This window comes from Xiphias gladius, chromosome 3 (assembly GCF_016859285.1).
Source record: "Xiphias gladius isolate SHS-SW01 ecotype Sanya breed wild chromosome 3, ASM1685928v1, whole genome shotgun sequence".
Lineage (NCBI taxonomy): Eukaryota > Metazoa > Chordata > Actinopteri > Istiophoriformes > Xiphiidae > Xiphias > Xiphias gladius.
The window spans coordinates 10,860,618-10,882,540 of record NC_053402.1 but is presented as its reverse complement, the minus strand read 5'-3'; the positions used below and the strand labels follow the sequence as shown (position 1 = coordinate 10,882,540).

Genomic DNA, 21,923 nt, shown 5'->3' with positions numbered 1-21,923 from the left:
ATAACCTCCTAAATGTGAAATGTTGCATTTTTCTCAGACAGAAGTTCTATTGATATCGATGACTATATGCTTAGATGAATTTCCTTCATAAATGTAATATTCAAAATGTAGAATAACTGATTTTCATCACTGTGTGACATGCAATATGTGTGAACGGTGCTATAACATTGTGGTAGTGGCACCAGCTGTCCCCGGACAGACTTCTAAGACTGGTTAAAACTGGTTCACAAAACATTTGGAAGAGGACTTGGGCATCTCACAGATGCTGCCAATTTTGCAGAGGAAATAGCACAGCTATCTCCAACATTCGCTTCTCTGCAGTGGCTCCCTGTTAAATCCAGAATAGAATTTAAAACCCGACTCCTCACCTATAAATCCCTTAATGGAGCCCATTGTACCCTTTTACCCCACTAGAACACTGTGCTCCTAGAACGCAGGCTCACTTTTGGTTCCTAGAATCTCCAACAGTAGAACGGGAGGAAGACACCCTCTCCACATTTAAGAGTAGGCTTAAAACCTTCCTTTCTGATAAAGCTTATAGTTAGGTCCTCCTGTTTCTTTATGCAGCTATTTTCTGCCTCTGGAGCTGCAGAGTCTGGATCTGTGACTGTAAACCACCAGCTACCCCCATGATCCTGCTCAACACCCACTGCTACAATCATTATTATTAGTCTTATTATTAGTCTTCTTCTCTTCCTAAGATAACTTTTGTTATGATTTGGTACTATATAAATAGAATTGATGCGACCTGACAAAATCCTCAGGTTTTTGTCTCTCAACAAAACTCCAACCACTTAACGTATGACCTTGCTCCAGACCTTGATCTTCGGTGTTGTAATTTGCAGCTATTCTACTGCAGTGTAGATTTTAGACGGTCTACATTACTTTGAGGACTTCTGCTCACCCATCTTCACCTTCATAACAAGGCTGTCATACAACAGCTATGCTTCTAAGACTGGAAGCGCAGAAAAAAGGCAGGTAGCTTTTTTTCAAAACTGAAAACGCAAATAATTTACACAATTACACAGTTTGTTTCAAGCTGCTTTATGGCATATTTCCAGTTTTGTGTGTTACTCAACCAGAGGAGGGAGATCATATGACTCATACTATTCCAGCAGCAAATGATCAATGAATCTCTTCAACTCTTCAACTATACAGAAAAAATTTCTGTGAATGAATGTGTCAAGACACTAGCGTGATACCACACAGTCTATTTTCGATCCAGTACAAAATCAGGGCCAGAATCACTGATATCAGTAGTGATACTTTTTATTTTGAAAAGCAGCTAATGTAACGGTATGTAAATGTATGGAAGTGAAGAGCCATGTCTCATAATTTAGTAGGTGAGTGCATTATCAATAGGCTTTTTCTGATTGTATATGCATCATTTTATCTAGAGAATCCTGTTAGTGGCAGCACCTTGAGAACCATGTACCTACAGTTCATTATGCGTTTAGTTCCTTGTTACATTTATTTATAAATGTAACAAGAATTTTTTATTTATTTTAAATGTAAAATTATACTTACTAATTTTAGTCTCAAATTTATATTGATAAAATAAAATGTAAAATATTTTTACGATTGGAGAAAAATGAATATGGCGCACATCCTGTTTTAGGCAAGTTCTACAAGCAAATGCATATTTAATGAAGTAAACATTTTACAGAGTCAGGCTGTTTGTGTGTGTACAGTATATGTGTGTGCATATTACGTATAAGTTATAAGTTAAAACCAAACCTACTATTTTGACGTTAAAACACAACTTTGTTTTCAATAATTCCAAAGAAACTTGTTTACAGTGTGAATTCTCTGAACTAGGGAGGTGAAAGCTACATGCATGCATACAAGAACAACGGGGAATCAAATCAGGAGAAATAAATCTGACTTATTTTAGGTGAATAAAAAAACGCAGAGAGAAAGGATTCAGCATTTCAGCGCCAGAACTTTACTCCTTGCCATCTGAACAGACAATATAACCGAACAGGTATCTGAATAAATACAATATTAACTATTCAAATACTAAGACATTTTTGGTGTCTGGTCAAAACCTTCAGCCAGACCTGAACAAATATCCTGGCTCCAGCCCTGAGCAACAATCGCAATGGATTACTAAGTAGGATGGGACTACTGCTTCCCTGGGCCTTATTTTAATCAGAAAAACATGGTGGTGTTAAATTCAATTAATAAAGCCGTAACCCTCAGCAGTAACATTGAGGGAGCTGATGGCACCACACAGAGCTGAAATCTCTAATATTCGAATAATCCCTGTTACATCAATGACTGTTGTTGCCGATAATGTCTTCGGCGATGTTTCATAAACAGTGTTTTCAGCTCTGACTTCATGGTAAGTTTCTTGATAGATCATAACATGCACCCAAAAGGTCAGGTAGGTAGGGGGAAGGCAGCCTGAGGCTATGTATAGCATGTATAGTAGGAGGCGTGCGAGACCTCTCTCTGGCATGTGTCCAGGACTGGGCCTGACACCGGGATGTTCCCACCAGCTGAGCTTCTCGTTTCTTCTGGTGAGGAAAGAGTGAGGGAAGCTGAAAAGAGTATCACCACTGCTCAGGGACGCCCCTGCACCGCCACAATACCATATAAGAGACTCTGAAACCTGATAGCTGCTTTTAAAAGTTTCTTCCTCAAGCTGTGAACATTTAAATACTCTCACTTCAATTTGTCTATACATCTGCTCTAAGCCTCTTTTCCCCTGTTCCCCCTGTTTACAGACCAGTTGGGCAGGGAGGGGATAAATAATAATTCACAATGGCATTCAGACCCGGGCTCAACTCTTAATTTCTCTTCTCTTCCTTTCTCTCTGCGTTTTTTTATTCACCTAAAATAAGTCAGATTTATTTCTCCTGATATGATTCCCCGTTGTTCTTGTGTGCATGCATGTAGCTTTCACCTCCCTAGTTCAGAGAATTCAAACTGTAAACAAGTTTCTTTGGAATTATTGAAAACAAAGTTGTGTTTTAACGTCAAAGTAGTAGGTTTGGTTTTAACTTATAACTTATACGTAATATGCACACACATATACTGTACACACACAAACAGCCTGACTCTGTAAAATGTTTACTTCATTAAATATACATTTGCTTGTAGAACTTGCCTAAAACAGGATGTGCGCCATATTCATTTTTCTCCAATCGTAAAAATATTTTACATTTTATTTTATCAATATAAATTTGAGACTAAAATTAGTAAGTATAATTTTACATCGGCAGATTTTATAAATAAATGTAACAAGGAACTAAATGCATAATGAACTGTAGGTACATGGTTCTCAAGGTGCTGCCACTAACAGGATTCTCTAGATAAAATGATGCATATACAATCAGAAAAAGCCTATTGATAATGCACTCACCTACTAAATTATGCGACATGGCTCTTCACTTCCATACATTTACATACCGTTACATTAGCTGCTTTTCAAAATAAAAAGTATCACTACTGATATCAGTGATTCTGGCCCTGATGTCATTTTGTACTGGATCGAAAATAGACTGTGTGGTATCACGCTAGTGTCTTGACACATTCATTCACAGAAATTTTTTTTGTATAGTTGAATCTTTTGGGTTAAAGACAACTGTGGACGCTTACAACATTTAACTTGTGTAAAGATGATGTTAACAATATTATTTGAATTAAAATCAGTTTTTACTGCTGGCTTAAATCAGCATAGACAACCAAACTGAAATACTGACATCGCTAACTTATTATCAACAAAATATAAATGACAATCCGTCAATCTGTGCTCAGACCGATCTATTCGTTTCCCTTTACTACTGTGTCTGGCCCTATATGGCCATCTATTCAGTGACAAACACTTCAGGAGACATGAAAGTGAAGCCAAAAGAAAGACAGTCTTAATAGTGACCTGTCAAGAGGCTTATCAGTGGGCTATACATGCTACAAAAAAGCCAACTATGCATTCCTTAACGCTCAACTGACTCGCGTGATGCAGGTAGGAGGCAGCTTGGTGATTCCATCCTCTAAAAATAAAGGCCGTGAAGCATCCTGTCTGTGTATAGCATGTTATGAATGTATTCTGCCATCCTCATAAACATTGTTGACCAAAAAGGTCAGTGTAACACAAGTCATATGCATCTCTGAAAATTCTGTTTGAATAATCCATGTCTGTGCATACACATAGTTTCACAGCTTTGTTTTGACTCTTAGCAGGAATTTTAAACAGAAGTAGGGCACAGGCGGTCGAGAAAATGCAGACCATCTGCCAGGTTGTCGGTAGGTATATTTTTACAAAAACACCGCCCGTTCTTGTCTGCACCCCCCTTGCATGGCTTTACAAGCCTTTTCTCAGAAACCACCCCACTGTCCTGGGCAAATGGGGTCCCATGGGTGACTGCAGGAATATTTTCCTCAGCAGGCGGCATATGAACACACCTACATCACTAGACGGTAAACACTGTAGGGATTAGTCTCTGTCTGGATCCCCACAGGCCCAATGGGAGAAACTCCCTTGGGTCGAAAAGTATCTGGTTACGGCACGCGTGGTGGGCAGAAAAAAAAGGCGTTGGAATCTAAATCAGGAGTGAGTAATCCTCTGTCTTTCAGCGAGAAAGAGGGACACCATGATGCCTACTGCAGTGGAGATGGTCCCATCTTGGGAAACTCAAAGTGAGAAGCAACAACAGACTACATTAAAGCCAACTACTTGTTAGTGATTCAGAGTTTAAATGTGGCACATTTGGCCTGATACTCAGTCTCAACATATAAAAACCAGAATAGATATTTGCTAGACATCACAATATTTGGGATCTGTAATCGTAGATCTTTAATAAAAGATCTTGTATCGTATCTGTTGCTTACGCATGTAGAGACGTGGTACCTGCTATTTTCGCCAGTACACTATTTGGTTGAGTCACTTTGAGGACAGTTGATGCATCCGAAATAAAATGAACTGGCAAATATTAAGGATGTGCAGTATTTAAGGTTTGAGAAAAAATATGGCTACACTAGAGTTAACTCCACTGAACTGGATTGTCATCAATAATGATCTTCTTTCCACTGCGCTCTCGGCGAAAAAACTAATTACATAAGGGAAAAACAACAGCCATCCTAAATCATTTCATTCAAGTAATGCTAATTCTTTCCTGAATATTTGTTCTGGCATTTAATTCAAAGAAAACCTCACCCAGTAAAAGGCTTATTTTATTAAGCATCGTGCTCTTATTGAATCCTCCCACGCATGTAGTCTACAGGAACATGTGGCATGAGGTAAATTCGTAAACGGATGAGTCCCCGCACAGAGCCAAGTGAGCAAATTAGTCAAGCCAACCAAAAGTAAATTGAGCCATATGCTGTTGAAAATGAGCCCAACTACCATCTGGCCCTACATACGTGACATGGCCCTCGTGGTTCCCATGCCTCTAGACTCTTAAGTTGCTGGACCCTCCCAGTCATGAGCGCATAGTTTCCATGGGAATGGGTCCATATTCATTACCACTGACTGAATGAAAACATGTATGTATTTTTTTAACATCATGCTATTCAAATGATAAATATGTTTGATCCTTTTTGAGCCTTATTTAGATTTTTTTCTTTTTCATTTGGCATGAAACCCATACATAGCGCCCATTATAATAGTTGGTCAGTTCCAACAAACACTGTTAAAAAAACAAGATAACTCAATGAGTTATCCCCTTGGTTATACCGTTCATCTTTTTACATTAATATAGACCTTTTTATACAAATTGGGCTCATATTTTTCATTGTTTTTATTAACCGAATGTGATTGCCTGAAGACAATAATTCAGCACAACACCAACATCTGGGACCGAGTTTGTGCTTAGTGGAGAGCATACCCAGAGTCAGTACCAATAGTCAAAATATGCCAGTTCCACAAAGTGGACTTAGTGGAGATTTTTTCATCACTGTAAATGAAGTGGAACATGAGTTATAGCTGTTTGCCCATTTTAAGCATTTTACTTAATAAGTGCAACATGACATTTTACCTCATACAATGGCAGCATCACATGCCCTGTCAGTTTTATATTTGTGTTTATTTAGTTGTCATTAGAAATGCCTCTTTGCTGCTGTACCGAGCTTGAAAAAAACTGGCAGGCACAGTATGTCTCGATTAGAAATCATCTCTTCAGTGCTCCCATGTTGTTTGACTGGGCCAATAACAGCTTGATGGTGGAATGTGAATCTTACTTTTTAAGTTCCTCCTTGCCCAAACTTTGAACAAGGTTTGGTCCAAATCCATTCCAAAGAAACATAAAACAGACATTAACGGACAAAAAGATACAATCTCACCTCATAAGACTTTGAAAATAACTGGGCTCGGGCTGCATTTTAACAACAAAACAAAAGCGACATACTTTTTTCTGTCAGTTAAACTTAATTAAAATAGTTTCAAGGGGCACTTCACAGGTTTGGTTTATTCATCTGAGGAGTACTGCTCAGCCTGTGAAAACAGTTATGTAATATCTTCTGGGGGTCTGGATGAACTTTTAAAGATTGAAAAAATCAGGATATCTCGGCCTCTTTTGCTTCGATTTTGACCAGTCTTTTTAAAATCTGTTTCTTGTGAGTTTCCTCTCCAGCAATATTTACTGGATTACCCCTAAAACATTATTGTAAGTAAGTTTTTGTAAAGAAGAGTGGCTAAGCCTACAGAGTCTCATAGAGAGCTGTTGTTGCATTAGATAGCAGCAAGAAATGATTGTTTGTATTCTATTTCATGGATTAATGGTCATAATCTTAAAAAAAACTTGTACCTCTACTCAATTCATCTGGGTTTCAGGTAAGATATGGGTATTTATATAGTTTTAAATCATTAATTACTTGTTATCATGGCTATTATGTAGCCATAAACAATAACAGGTGCAGACTGGCAGAGGTGAATGAGGACTGCCCACTGGGAGTGTAAATGTGTTTTTTGTCCCAGGAGAAATTTAACTGTTCAGACATGTTGGCATAAGACAGGGCAGAGCATTTGAACCCAGGCACCTCCTGACTCCTCATAAACACTTTTATATTTTCCAGTGACCCAGGTAACCCAAAATTAAAAGGCTTCCAGTACAGCTGTGAATATCTTGTCCCTTGAGAAGGTTCAAAGCTTTTATAGACTGTTTAGAATAGTTATTAATATGCCATCCGGTGGCCCAAGTGAAGACAAGGGAAAAAAAGCTTCTACCCCACTGAGGGACTCCGTTGCTGACATTGGCCGAGTAAAAAGACCGCTGTGCTGCAAAGAGGCAAAGGCAGTAGACAGGAGCCGCAGCTGTCTGAGTAACGGTGAGAGCAAGATTGCTCGGACTTAGCACAGAAGGGAGTGGGAGTAGCACCAAGGCTGGCTGACTGTTTGTGTGAGGATAGGGTTACCTTAGCGGAAGCCCGCATCCATGGAAAAGGAGGTCAGAGGTTAAAAGTTGTGCGTAATTTGTTGATGCCTGATTGCACAATAAGGGCATGTGCTTGAGTCTGGAAATGGTCAGTGGTCACTGAAGAAAACTGTGTGTCCCGTGAACCTCCTCCACTGCTGCTGTGTGCTCTGACCAGGTTTCAAAAGGTTATAATGAATTAAGTTCCTGGATCTGTGAGAGCTAAAGCAATTAAACATGAAGGACATCAAACAGGTGTCCTTACTAAATCTACCCTTTACTCAGCATATGAAGGACAACAAAGTATCATACTGTCACACAATGGCATGCCTGGGCTGCCTTTAGCCTGCAGCCTTTATACAACACACTGAGATGTGTCTGCTTGGCAGTGACAAGAATAAAAAAATATATTGTATATACGTGATGCCAGCTTCAAAACTGGCAATTACCTCTTAATCTTCAATATTTTTCCCACCAGGAAACTGATGTGTCAAATGCAGCATCATACAAACATCTTAACATGTCATATAAAAGTAATGTAAATTAAATTAATTTTATTGTCAATTAGTTCTAAGGCTTGAATTGAATTTAGGTCATGGTTTGTATATTGTGTAGACCAACCCTCACATTTTAAAACAAATATTCTCCAATAAATTATGAATATTAGAAACAACTGGGCAGCACAGTGTTGCGGTGGTCAGCACTGTCTCCTCACAGCAAGAAGGTTCTGGGTTTGAACCTGCCGGCTGGCTGGGGCCCCCCTTCATGGAGCCTGCATGCCCTCCTCTTGCCTGCGTGGGCCTCCTCAGGGTACTCCGGTTTCCTTCCACACTCCAAAGACATGCAGGTTAGGTTAATTGGCAACTCTAATTTTTTGGACAGGACACCCTGTCCACCCCGTCCAGGGTGTACCCCGGCCCAGTGTCAGCTGCGATTGGCTCCAGGCCCCCCGCGGCCCTCAAGGATGCGTGGTATAGCTAATGGATGGATGGATACCAGAAATGATTATTTCCAGTTTGAGACTGGCTCTATTTCTCACACGGTACTGGAGAAAAGCAATAGATCATTATAAGAATACATTTAAAAGGGATAGATGTGCTCAGGTTTGTGTAAATATTTCTATACTATGCAAGACAAATGATATGATAACATATTTGTCTCTGTCATGTTACTTAAGGAGTCTTATTACATTATGTTGGATTTGACACAATATATATCTGGTTGAGGTTTTATCATCACAATGACGAGGGATCGTGGTTACTCAGATTACCCATTATACCATGAATGAATTTAAATAAAAATGCTTGTCATAAAACATGAAATTATTATTATTAAATTATTACATTATTAGGAAATTAGGGAATTAGTATTTCTGCACAACTTGAATTGAGTTATATGGGTAGACAAAACATTCAATGTACACAGTAACTGTATTTTTATGTCTTTTCATTAAATCCTTTGGCACCACTACAAAAAACATTTTGTGTGATTTAGTCTCACATAGCCTGACCTGCCTCCATGAACTGTGTAGATATTCTTCATGAAAACAACCTTATATTCATAATTTGCTAAAACTACTATTTTACTCCTAATATTACTACTACTACTGCAAATACACCTTGATTACAAGAATGCATAAATAGAAGAGTAGTAATACTGTAATAATATAGAGTAGTTATATTGAATCTCAGCATTTAAATTAACTAATGTTAAATGATTATAATGAGAGGTGCAAATATAAAACCACATACATTGAGGAATATCTCTTTAACATTAATGTTCCTTTGCAGGAAGAAAAAAGATGAGGTTACACGATGACCTCAGTGCTGCGTCTGAAGACTGGCCCCATAAGGCCAAGTCAAAGACAGGATATTCCCAGAATGCATTTCACAGGGGTCAATATGCTAATTTTAGCACAGCAGCCAATGGCAATTCAGGAGTCGTGCTCTAGATACAGGCGAGGCTGGATCAGGTTACGTACACGAACAGTGTACGTGCAGTAATAAAGACTGTACTGGGCCCGTAAGACTGATCTATCACTCTTACCATATGTATGTAGTCAAGCCCCTTTCCTTAGTTACCTCACTATCAGCACCATAAGCACTGATCATGTGACGGCATCATTCTCTGGGGATGGTGGTGGTGGTGGGTGTTATATGAATCCCAAAGGTCTGTCAGGGTACATGACCTCACACATCATAACTTTGGGAATGGTAGTAAATCCATCATCTTCCCCCTGACAGAACAGACAGACAGTTACGATCTGAAGGTAGAATGGCCCCATTCTTGGTGCAGTGTCTAAAATGACCGACAGGAATGCACTCAAATCACTCTCCTCGTCCCTGCCTCTTTCACAATCAGTTTTGTGGCAAACAATTTGTCATATGACTTTGTGGTTTTGTCTCTTGGTCACATGTCTCCAAAAACAAATCCAAGGCAGCTTCAGGCTATTTTTTTCTTTGCCCACTGTTTAATTATACCCCAGCAGCCTATTTCTAATGATACTGTATAACTTACATTTCTGATATTCATATAACACAGTATCAGTTCCATTGTGCCTGATCACTGCTGCTCAGAATATGCTGTTCCCTCGTCAAGCCCTCCTGGTTAAATAATACAATTAATAAACCATGAGTCGACTGAGATGCAGTTCTATCCTCAGAGCAGGAGTGAGTTTTCATTTTGGCACCTCAGAGCTGAAGCCATATCCATTCATAGATGACTTCGGCAAGAGTGAGCTCAGGCGCCTGAGGGAATGGTGCAAACCCTGGAAATATTGTACCACATCCTGGTGTCACATGTTGTGCACACATTCATGCAGACTTGGCACAGTTTCATCGATGAACAAAGCTCAGAGCTGGCGGAGGCGGAGAGAACAGACAGTTCTGTGAACCGGCATAGCACACACACATATACACAAGCACGCATGGACAAATGGCAGACAGGCAGATAATGAAGATGAGCACTTCATCTGCAGGCCGGTCTATACGTTACCTTGTGCTAAGAATGGAGATGAGAGCACGGTTGATGGTGGTAGCCTGTTGGTGTTAGCTCTGGTGTCAGGTGTTACAGATTCCCACATGGATTTGATCTGTTGTTCAGTGTTCCTGAGAGCTTCCTGTCAAAAAGCAGATCCTCATAATCCACACTGTCGACAGTAGTTGCCATGAACTGACTGAACCCGATGTAGGCTTTGAATTAAGGTCTAGTGCAGCACCTTTATAATTTGCTTATCTTGTCCCCAGCTCAACTGCTGGCAGGTTAAAACCTTGTTTTTCCAAAGTGTCAAGCGCTCGAGAACCGAGAGAAATGATGACTAAGGCACTTTTGACTTAATGCAGGACTTCGAAAGAGGTCAGAGAATTGTGCGAAGTCATACAAACTAAAATAAACTAAACTAAACAAACTAAACAAAATCCGTGAACCGAAGTGAAACTATGGACAACAATAACAATAGAGAGGGTTTATGTGACAGTAGCAATGTAGAAAGCTTTATTAATCTGGCAAGCCATTGATGGCTAACAGGCCGTTTTCACAGGAGACATTTTTTACCTGTCACAGTAGAAAAAGATGAGGTTTAAATAATAACATTGATGATGGCTGAATTCCATTTAGCTCCCTCAGCTTCAGGATCACAGTACTGTACACGCTGCCTCACTGTCACAGCTTACTGGGTCACTTGAATTTAAAGGAGCCATCGTAATGTTGTTAGTAATATCTGTGCTTTACCGACTATGACAAGTCAAAATGTCTGCCCATGGGTCGATCGGCTTGTCGATAAAAATTTCTGATTTTTTTTCTTTGCTCTGTATTTTTTTTCGGGGCATTTTTCCATTTATTTTGATACCGGGCAGTGTCAACTCAGACTGGGGATGTTGCAATTACATGAGCAGCGTCTGCTCTCTGCCACCAGGACACCCCCACATTTATGAACTCTTAATCAAGTTGGACAGCCATCGTTTCAGGGAGGTTACATCAGCCCTTTAGAAGAGTCTGTAGAGTATATTTACAATGATTAGTTTAACACAACAGTTGCACGCCTTGTCAATATAAAGGTCAGAACCTTGAAGCATAATATTATTATATATAATATTACACACAAGGGACCCCCCCTTCCCTTGTGTGTAATATTTTATTTATTTATTATCATTTCAATAGTTCAAACTCATAAAGAAATAACTGCCTGCGCTGTGATAAAGGCACCGTTCTGGTGTAACTTCATGCTGCAGTTTAAGGGGTCGACTCATACAAAATGTGTATCAAAGACATTCACAATCGATTAGACAGAAAATTGATCTACAAAAAGTTTTGGTCATCGATTAATAGTTTGAGTCTTTTTTTGAAGCAAAATGACTGATGATTCTCTGGTTCCCACTTCTTAAACAGCAGGTTTTTGGACTGTACAAACATTTTGAATAAGTCAAGCCGGGGTCCGGGAAATTGCAACAGGCCTTTTTTTAAATTTCTTGGTTCAAACCACTTAACTAATTAATACACTGTTTCCTCATCTGACATAACGGGTTCAGTTATGTATAACACACAGCCTCAAAAGATTCACCGGCTAGACATATCAGTCCTATGTTTATTGAGACCTTGAATAAGTTCATGTTATATCTTTCAATTACACCCCAGATAATGGAAATGGAAACTGATATTTCCTGATGTAGTGTCAACACAGAACAAAGAAACTCACATTAAAACAGCAGCCAGCAGCCAGGCAGAGGTTTCCATGTGATGCGCTGCCTCTCTGCCTGAAGTCCTCTAGTGGTTTAAGAAGAACTGGTTCTCACATAGCAGAGGGCTCTAATGAACTGGCTAAGGGGTGATCATGGCTAAAGAGGTGATGTCACTACTATGCTGAGTTCTTATTCTGCCGCCACTGGAAGGATGATTTTTTTGAATGATTTTTTCACAGGGGGTCTCTGCACTCTCTCTCTCTTAAAACTAAAAGAAAAAGCAAAGAAGCAAAAGAAACAAACACATTTTTTTTTTTATTTTATTGCAAAGGCAAAAACAAAGCAAGTAACAGTGTGGAATGTTCTCAAAAAAAATAAAAAAAAAAAATACTGTAATTGTTACTGTGTGTGTTTAGGGTTTTTTCAGGTTTTTTACTCAGACTGTGCAGCAGCTTTTAAATAAATAAATATATATAAATATTCTTGTTCAGTCATCATGTCATCAGTTGGGCTTTTTTTTCATTTTCACATGGACAGCAGTGTTCAGTGTGTGCACACTTGTGTCCATCTCGTCCATGTGGTCATCCTGGGCAGAGTGGTCGCCTTGGTTACCATGGTCAACGTGGCCACTGGGGTCACCGGGGTCAACGTGGTCAACGTGGTCAACGTGGTGAGCCGTATCAAGATTCAGCTGCGCATATTCTACTGACCCCTGCTGAAAGGGTACAAAAAAATGAAACACGAGGCTAATATGAAGAAAGAAAATGGCTCTAATTTGAGCTGGATAACTGAAACTGATACTGGTTACAAAATTTTTACATGACACAGACTGACTGCTTATAACGAGCTATCTGTGATTGATAACATGATGTCCACTCATTCATCTTGAACAGAGTGATCAACAAGAACAGTTACAGTTTCAGAGTGTTCCTAATCATTTCTTGAAGGTTTGCTGAAAGTAAACTGAAGGTTTACTGGAAAGAACTACATAATTTGGAACAAATTATGAGGAAATTATAGGGAAAAAAATACAAAGTTCTAAAGCTCTAACTTCAGTTGGTTTCGGTAAAAGCATTTGTTAATTTCCAGAGAAATTTCCTTGAAAGAAATGCTCCATTTAAATTGAAGTAAAAATGTATTAATCATTCATTTATTATTGTAAACATTAGTCCTCACATATGTTGAATGGTATGCTTGCCTGTAAGCAAATTGCACGTTTTTGCATGTTCAGCTAATCTGCTATGAGCTGACGAGAAGTCTCCAGAACAACAGCGCCTAGTATTGAACTTTCCTAAAATTGAGGGACTTACAAATGATCAAAATTAAAGCAGCAAAGCCTAATATATTCTGACTTTTAGTCCATAGTATATATATCAAAAGCAAAACACTACATTTCCCATAATAGCTGAATAGTGGGTAGTTTCTTTCATATGACCCTCCCAACTGCTAAATGTCCACATCTTTCAAATACAGTTTGTGATGTAGGCTTTTTGTAATAAAAAAAAAAAAAATCTAAATTTGTGTGTCCAAATTCTGAGTGTGAAAATGTATCCACTATAATGAACATGAACACAATTAGCGCCAAATTAAACGATTCTTTTCGGGACATTTCCTCTGTAATTATTAGTAAACTATCACAAATTCATGAAGCAGTAAAATAAGGCATTACAGTGGGTTCTACATAACTAAGAATATAATACTTTCAGTTACCTGTTTACAAACAATAAAACCTGACTCCACAGGGCTTCCATTTATTGCACTGTGTCTGTCCGTGAGAGGTCTCTCTGAGCAAACACACAACAGATTCGTGAGTGTGTGTGGGCCTATTTGTAATATGTGCATGCACTGTGTGCATGATGGGTGTGTGATGTGTGTGTGCTGCTACTTACACCATCAGCCTGCTCTGGAACACCTGCAAAAACAAAATCAAGAGGACAAGCTCAGGGAACAAAGAGGAGTCTGAGGTTTTAAGGAGGACTTGCACACTCATAAGCACTCAAATGAACAGCTCCCCCACTACCTGGAAACTGGGAGCTTATCACGTTGCATGCACTCGCGCTATTATGTATATGCTAATGAAGTCTTTCCCTATGAGCAAGGATGTTGCTAGAGCACATAGAGTAAAAACAAACCAGATATCATGTTTTCCTTCACTTCTGCTGCATCATCGTGTGACACTTAATGACATTTAAACTGCTAGGAGTTGTTAGGAGCCAATGACTGAACAATGGACAAGAGTTTCCCCCAGGAGTATCAAACAATGGAGCATGTTGCTCACATAGTCCTAACGGATGTACCCGCTGTTTGGGTCTGATTGTTGGTACAGGAAGTTGTCTTTGATGAAAGCAGGAAGTGGACACCTGGCGACTGGGCCTTCTGTTTTAATGGGACATTCTTTCACTAACAATGCAGATGTTTACAGCCGGAGTTGATCCTGTTTCCTGGCGCTTTTTTTCAAATGTCAGCCAGCAGCCTGATTTTCTCACTGTGTAACGTAAGAGGGATTTGAATAAAGAGCAGGATGTTAGTCATACCTTGCTTGGAGTTCCTCACTTCGCCGTACACTGTGTCTGTGCCCTTCTTCACAGGAGCTAACATGGAACAAACACGTAATTATTTTAGGCAGTGTTTTTAAGGTCAAATTTAAGGTTCAGTTTAACAACTGTGATATGACTGTACATTTTTGAAAAGAAAAATGAAAATCCGGAGGCAGCTTCACCTTTGTTGGGATCTGCCGGTCTGGTCTTGACCTCTGTGTATTGAGGTTCTATAGCATTCACACTACTCTGGTCATCTGACTCTGCGTCAGAAAACAGTGGCTGGCATTAACTAACTTAAACTTAATTGCATTTCATATTATTTTAAAAACTGCAAACAGCACAGCAATCAAATAAGGATAATGTTTAAAAGATATGGCTGCTGATATTCAGTATTCCTCTTATTGTTAACAAATGTAGTTTATTTTGAGTTTCACAGACATCGCCCTGCTGCTGTAAATACCTGCTAGTGCACCAATGTGTATTTATCAGCAGTTGAAGATAGTTCCCAATAAATACATTATTTACTTCTGTTTGAGTAACATTCGCTAAAAAACTACGGTGAAACTACATATTTGTGACCCATTTTTAGATTTATGTCTTCATTTGGATCCAATAGCCTTAGGGCTGGATCACAGACAGGGTAGGGAAGTCAGAAAGTACTGAGAGAGACAGATTAACACATTATTGGTTTTGATCTTTGTGTGGGATTTGTTGACAATTAGATAAATAGAGAGTAATACCAGCCTTATCCTTTAATAATAATATGCATAAAATTCAAACTATATGCCTATACACTGTACTCACCAGAACCTGATACATGTTCACTCCAAACACTCTTTCCTATCATGCCTGGTGTGACTACACAGAGAGGACAAAAACACGACAGCTGTTGAATCAGTACAATCTACAGCACTACCTTAACGCTTACAAATGAACAGTGAACAAAGAAAACATTTTTTTCAAATGAGTTAACTAAACATAGTTTGCTCTTCAGTACAATTTGCAGCCCTGTATTCGTATGAGTATATGAAGCTTTACCGTTTGCAGCCTCATTGACCTCTGCCTGGGTGAGGCTCAGCCGCTCTACTTTGGTGCTGGCTGACTTCCTAAGACGAGGTAGACACAAAACACGATTAGCTTTTTAAAACAGGAAGCTCTATGGGCGTCACCATTGTACTCCTTCTTGTCACTCATATTACTTCACTTTTAAAACACTGATTTTTGATAAGAACAAGAGTAATGCTACTCACACTGACAGCTCGCCTGTTCTTTTCCTCTTAAATTGAAGGAGACGTGTTTTAAAGGCGATAACAAAGCTAAAAGCCAGTATGAGCAGGATGCAGAAGACTGCAATAAGACCTTTCTTCCAGACAGCCAAATTCACTGTTGAATACATGTGAATTAAATATATGAATGGGTCTGGCATTATATTATAATTTCATTATAAAACACAGCATTCAAAATTAACCCACAAAACCTCAACTATGTATAATCATTTTGTTTCATTATCATGTCAGAGTTCAGATAAGGTCAGTTCAGGCTTTGTTAAAAGTTTATTTTAAATCTACACTCACTGCAAAGGGGGTTAGCTGGATGCCAAAAATGTGAATGAATGCAAATTCCAACATTCCAATACTTTTTATCTAAAATTTCCTCAGGGACTAAACTCATTATGGCTAAATTATATATTTTCTAGTCAAGCAATAAGTATTCTAATAAATGCTGAGTCAAAAAACAATGTGTACCCTGAGATGAAAAACAGATTGTTATTCCTCTTCTTCTAATAATACAAAGTTACAATTTCTTTATGAAATCCATTATATTTCATTCTTAAAATCTAACTATGGGGTCAGACTGAGAAACCTGTCAAACTAATAATGCAGTGTTATGAGAATCTTACACTTAATCACATGAATATCCTTTCTTTTTAAAACTTTCATTGGTCAACACAAAGATAGACATACAGGAACAGATGCACAACCTCATCACTGCTATTAATTGAAGATAAAACCCACCTTTAATCATGACAGTGTGACTCTGCTTAGTTTCATTGGCCGGGTTGGTGCTCACACAGTAGTATCCCCCTTTATGCTTTCCATTGATATTGTGTATGAAGTGGGATTCTTTCAGTTTCTTGGAGACCTTAGAAGAAATCTTAATCCCTGTCTCAGCATGATACCAGGTGAAGGTGATGGGAAGAGTGCCTCTCTCAACAGAGCAGGTGAGAGTCACATCCTGCCCCTCAGAGACGTCCCCCATGCTGGGGAGTATGGTCAACACTAGTTTTGACACAGGCTCTGCAGAGAGTAAAATGTATGTTATACTCGCAGTCCACAAAGTTTTTACATTAGTTTAACTGATTGTCATTGTTCTCGCATCCCGCACACCTATTACGTTGGTTGAATGGAACAGCTGATGCACTGTTCCTGCCATGGGAGAGTTGTTTGGCTTGTTTTGCGCGTGGCAATTGAAGTTATTTAATTCGAGGCTGTTAAAGATGGCTGAGGAGTCAAAGATGGCTTGTTCTCCCACCTTGCGCACCACCCTTTGCCCATTCAGCCCGCCAGGGCCATCCAAAGTGTACGTGATGGGCAGAGTGCCATTGTCACTGTGACAGAGCAGCTGGAAGCGCTTCCCCAACACAAGCGTACCGCCAACAACACTCAGCACGGGTTTTGAAACAAGAACTGGGGATAAAGATAATTAACCAGTTAGTCATTCCAACAGAAACAAACAAGACACAAATGAACAAGAGTATAGCCATGCTATCAGCACTGTGAGGTTGTGCCTGGGCACAGTTTGAGCTAAATGCTAACATCAGCATTCTTATATGCTCATAATGACAATGCTAACATGCTGATTTTTAGCAGGTATCATATTTACCATGTTCACCATCTTAGTTTAGTATGTTAGCATTCTAACACTTTCTAATCAGCACCAAACACATTGTGCAGCTTAGGCTGATGGGAATGTCATTAGTGTTCTAGGCATTTGGTTGTAACCAACATATTGGACTAAGTGAAATTTTGATCTGATGGTCGATAGATGAAACATCAGCATTACCAGAGTCATTACAATTCATCCTTAGAGGAACAAGAATTTTAAAATAATCCATCCAATAATTGTAAATATATTTCAATAAAAATCCAAAACGTCAACCCCACTGTGGCTAGAATAAAAATAAAGGGACCATAAAGGTCATTAAGATTCATCATCTGGGAATCATACATTTCGGAATCCATCTAGTAGATATTGAGTTTGATGTTTGAGTCTGGATTGAAGTGGTAGACTGGCTAACTGACAGACTGTCCCCCAAAAAAACAGCCCATTATTTTTAATTTCAATTTCATGACTTACCCTTAGCTTTAACAACAAGGTTTTGGCTTTCTTTTACGAGAGTGTGTTCAAGAGAGGCAACCTGGAATTTACACGTGTAGTTGCCAGTTGTATTTGGGTGTGCCATGGCAATATATGTCTTTGAAGAGGTGACGCTGACGTTATCTTTGTAGATGGAGAACTGCATGGTTCTATTGCTGATCCTCTCAGGAACATAAAAAGAGACAGAGCAGGTCAGTTTGAAGCTGTCTCCCTCATATATGTCTACAGGCTGCACAGTCAGGCGTGGCTTTGAAAACAGCTCTATTGGGTCAGACAACAAAAATGAAGCATTATATAATGTTTATACCATATATTTTTTATTTTGAACATAGAAAAGGTCTTTAAACTTAAGATGGTACTTAATGTGATGTTACAAATTTCATAATAAGTGGGATATCCAGCACTTGCCTTTGACTTTGATTATTTCATAGGTTTCTTTCTGCACATTGCCCAACTCTGCCTTGCACGTGAGCTCCCCAGAGTCGCCTTCTTCTGCTCTGAATCGATGACTGAGGCTGACTGGAGCTTTCTTGAGGATCCTCCTTTCCCTTGTCAAGAATACTTCAACGTTCTTCAGTGAACTCACCACTTTACAGACCACCTCCATTATGTCACCCTCAAAGACATGAGAAGAGGGCAGCACATTCATGACCGGGGAAATGTAGAGTCCTGCAAGACAATAACTCAGAATTGTCAATCGCACGTCCTTCTTCGACCAATCTGATCTTTTCTCTGTGACTTAACAACTCTTCTAATCACCTCTGACTATCACTCGAATCTCGTTGCTGTAGTTGGAGCGTCTGGTCCCATGAACCATATTGATCTCATAGTCGCAGTACAGGAAATAATCTCCAACCTGTTTCAGGACCAGCGTGGTCTCCGATGAGTTCCCAGTGGGTGCTACCTGCTTCATCTTCTGAGGCTCTTCGTATCTAAATCTCTTGAAAAAACGGAACACTAGGGATCCTTTCTCCTCTGGAGCACTGCAAGTGGCTATGAATTCGTCACCCTCATAGAATGTAGTCTTATTCAGATACAAAATGGGGGTCTGCAGGCCTGAGGAGTGGAAAGCAAAGCCGTTACTCTACATAGTGATGCTGGTTGTTCAGATATAACAGTACACATACATGAGCTGCCCTGGATATAAGGAATCCCGGGATCACGGTTGGGTGTGGGAAAGCCTGTATCCTGTCAAATCCTAATCCTGCCAAAAAGGAACTAAGACAGTTTTCAAGCTTGATGACAAATGCTCCAGGTTTTGTATGTTTTAAGCACATTAACTACAAAGTGTATACATTTACATTCCTGAGACTAATTTTTCAAAGTTTGCTTTAAGTCAAAAAGACTATTTGATATGGCAGAGGAAATCTAAAAACATGTCGGTATGCTAAAAGAATTTCTAACATCCAGAAATTAAATGTCTGCAGCTGTAATGCAACATTTCTAAAGCAGGAATATACAAAACTCCCATTATTAAGCCAAAATGTTAAATGGGATTGATATTTAACTCAAGCACATTTCGGGTTTCTAAAAATGGTTATTATTATTAATCAGTCTAAAATCTTATGTCATGTTGTGGAAAATGGTTTCAACAAGCAAAACTAATAAATAAACCCGGGTTTTAAAAAAATTATTGTTCCAAGTTGTCATCTCCAGCTTTACCTGTGACATCGAGTTTTCGGTTGAGGCTGGTTTTGCTCTTGTCTTTGACTGTGACCCGACATTCGTAATTTCCAGAGTCGGCTGCCCTGGCTGGGCTGAGTTCATATACGATTGAGTCTTCTGTGGTGGTAGAGTAGTGGATGGAATAGTCGTCCCGTGTAAGATGGAAAGTATGTGTCAGGTTTGGGATGCTGTCATGACTGACGCTGACCTGGCAGCGTACGGTCACCGGTGTCCCACTCTGAACTGTGCTGCTGGGCAGGATTGTCAGGCCAACGGAATCTATAATGTAAGCTGTAAGTCCCAATGTCACAGAGACACATATTAGAAAGAAATAATTTCATTTGGACTTAATTTGTCTCACTTATGTAAAAACAACACAAAGGAGTGAAGCAGTAATACAATACAAGAGTCAGTGTCTATTATTCTCTCAAAAACAAAGGTGAAGTCACTCCCTGGCTCCCAATCTACTGCACAGTAAGCAGGAGCTGCTGAAGGAAGTCAAAAGCTTCAACAAACAGTGTCTGACCCTTGCCTCCCACTGGGAGAGCTGTGTTGATTTATCCCAGCTTCTGCTCTCCCTCAGCAACAACAACACAGTGTAACCTGCCTCAACAGCTACAAAACAATCACTTTGTCCACATCCTCAAAGTACTGCTCTTAGTTTGGACACCGAGCTCTACGGTGATGTAGAGTGACTGAGGAAGTGAATGACTGCAGAGACAGTACATATTTAGAGTGAGTTAAGATTGCTTGTCAAAGACCACATGTAGGTATTGCAACTTTAGTGAAATAGTTAAACATTTTTGGAAATACACTTATTTACTTTCTTGCTAATAGTTAGATGAGAAGATCGAAACCATTCTCTTGCCTTGATAAAAAATGTGAAGCCATAGCCAGCAGCCAGTTAGCTTAGCACAAAGACTTGAAACAGGGGAAAAAGGCCAGCCTGAAAAAATGTGCCTACTGGCACCTGTGAAGTTCATAAATGATCACGTCAGATCTCTTTTGTTTAATCTGTATAAAACCGAAGCGTAAAAAAATGATAATTTAGCATTTTATGACCATTTTATGACCATTTTATGACTGTTTCTTGACCTGGAGCGGTGAATTCCTGGAGTCTCCGTTGGTTATTTTCAATCTCTAGGTCACAGCAAGACTTCAGGTTCCTTAGTGAGCTTCAGAGGTGCTGGTAGGTGATTGTGTTACCTTCGGACCAAGCTAAGCTAACCAGCTTCTGGCTGTAGCCTTATATTGAGTGGACAGACATAAGAGTGGTGTCAATTTTCTCATCTGATACTTGGCAAAAAGTGCATTCAGTAAAATGTTAATTTATTCCATTAAGACACTGACTGGCTCTATAACCATTTAGTTAAGAACTCCGGATAAACCTTGGGACAAAAAGAATACAAGAAGAATTCAAATACATGTTTGAAAACTATTAAAAATTTGAGTTCATCCAAACTCATGTTGATGTGATAGAAATACCCAGCTTCACCTGTGACAACTAAAAATAGCTTCAATGAATCTCATCAAAGACTTGACAATATCAAGGAGGCCAGGAGTGCATAACACAATGCAAATTTCCTGTAAAAAAATAACCGTGTGAGGTATAAATAGCATTCTTGTCTACTACAGCAAGAGCTGGATAACCTCAAACTGTCTCAACACTGATGGAACCGTAGACCAGCTATTAAACAAGAGTCAGCTATACGGTGCAGTATATAGCAGTTGTACTTACACGACTGTTCTGTGGCACACTGTGCTGTATTTGGAGTAAAGGAGGAAAAAAACAGAAGTGAGGGTCAGGAGATTATGTTTAACTGAAGGATCATCCTTTATCTTTGAAGCAGCAAAACAGTGGATCCTTACAGAAGTGGAGGAGGCTGGTGAGAAGCAGCAGCAGCAGCAGGTTAGGAGGTCTCGAGTCCATCTTGAGTGATGGTGGTACACTGCTGTAAGAATAAAATAGCTGCAGAGGGCCGATGAGACAGGGGCAGTAGAGGGCAGACAAAAGAACAGGGGAGGGCCGTAGGAAGGAAGAGGTGGAGTGTGTGGAAGTCACATTTTGGTTTTTCAGGTCATGGGGGGTAAATGGTGAGGGGGGGGTCTTATCATACATACTCCTTGTGCTGCTTGACTGACCAGGAAATGACTGTTACTTCCTCAGAAATCAGGCATTTACACTGTTTTTATTAGTGTGCGAGAGAAGAGAAATTTCAACAATGCGGCACAGGAGCCTTGCATAAACCTTCTGACCTTGCAACCTCCTCATTTTTCTCTCAGCATGGATCCAGTCTGGGAGTTTCTTACAT

General features: G+C 39.5%; 1 protein-coding gene across 1 annotated transcript; it reads right to left on the bottom strand.

Moving 5' to 3' along the window:
* Positions 1 to 12,751: 12,751 nt before the first annotated feature.
* pecam1 (platelet/endothelial cell adhesion molecule 1) lies at positions 12,752 to 21,577 on the bottom strand. Its single transcript, XM_040123849.1, has 15 exons — positions 21,481 to 21,577; positions 21,350 to 21,373; positions 19,609 to 19,902; positions 18,706 to 19,002; positions 18,355 to 18,615; positions 17,926 to 18,207; positions 16,956 to 17,255; positions 16,584 to 16,865; positions 15,819 to 15,951; positions 15,607 to 15,674; positions 15,373 to 15,426; positions 14,748 to 14,828; positions 14,563 to 14,619; positions 13,918 to 13,940; positions 12,752 to 13,812 (listed from the first exon to the last, which is right to left on the bottom strand). Exons 1-15 carry the CDS (start codon positions 21,539 to 21,541, stop codon positions 13,780 to 13,782), a joined length of 2,250 nt encoding a protein of 749 aa, XP_039979783.1. The 5' UTR covers positions 21,542 to 21,577; the 3' UTR covers positions 12,752 to 13,779.
* Between the last annotated feature and the right edge of the window lie 346 nt (positions 21,578 to 21,923).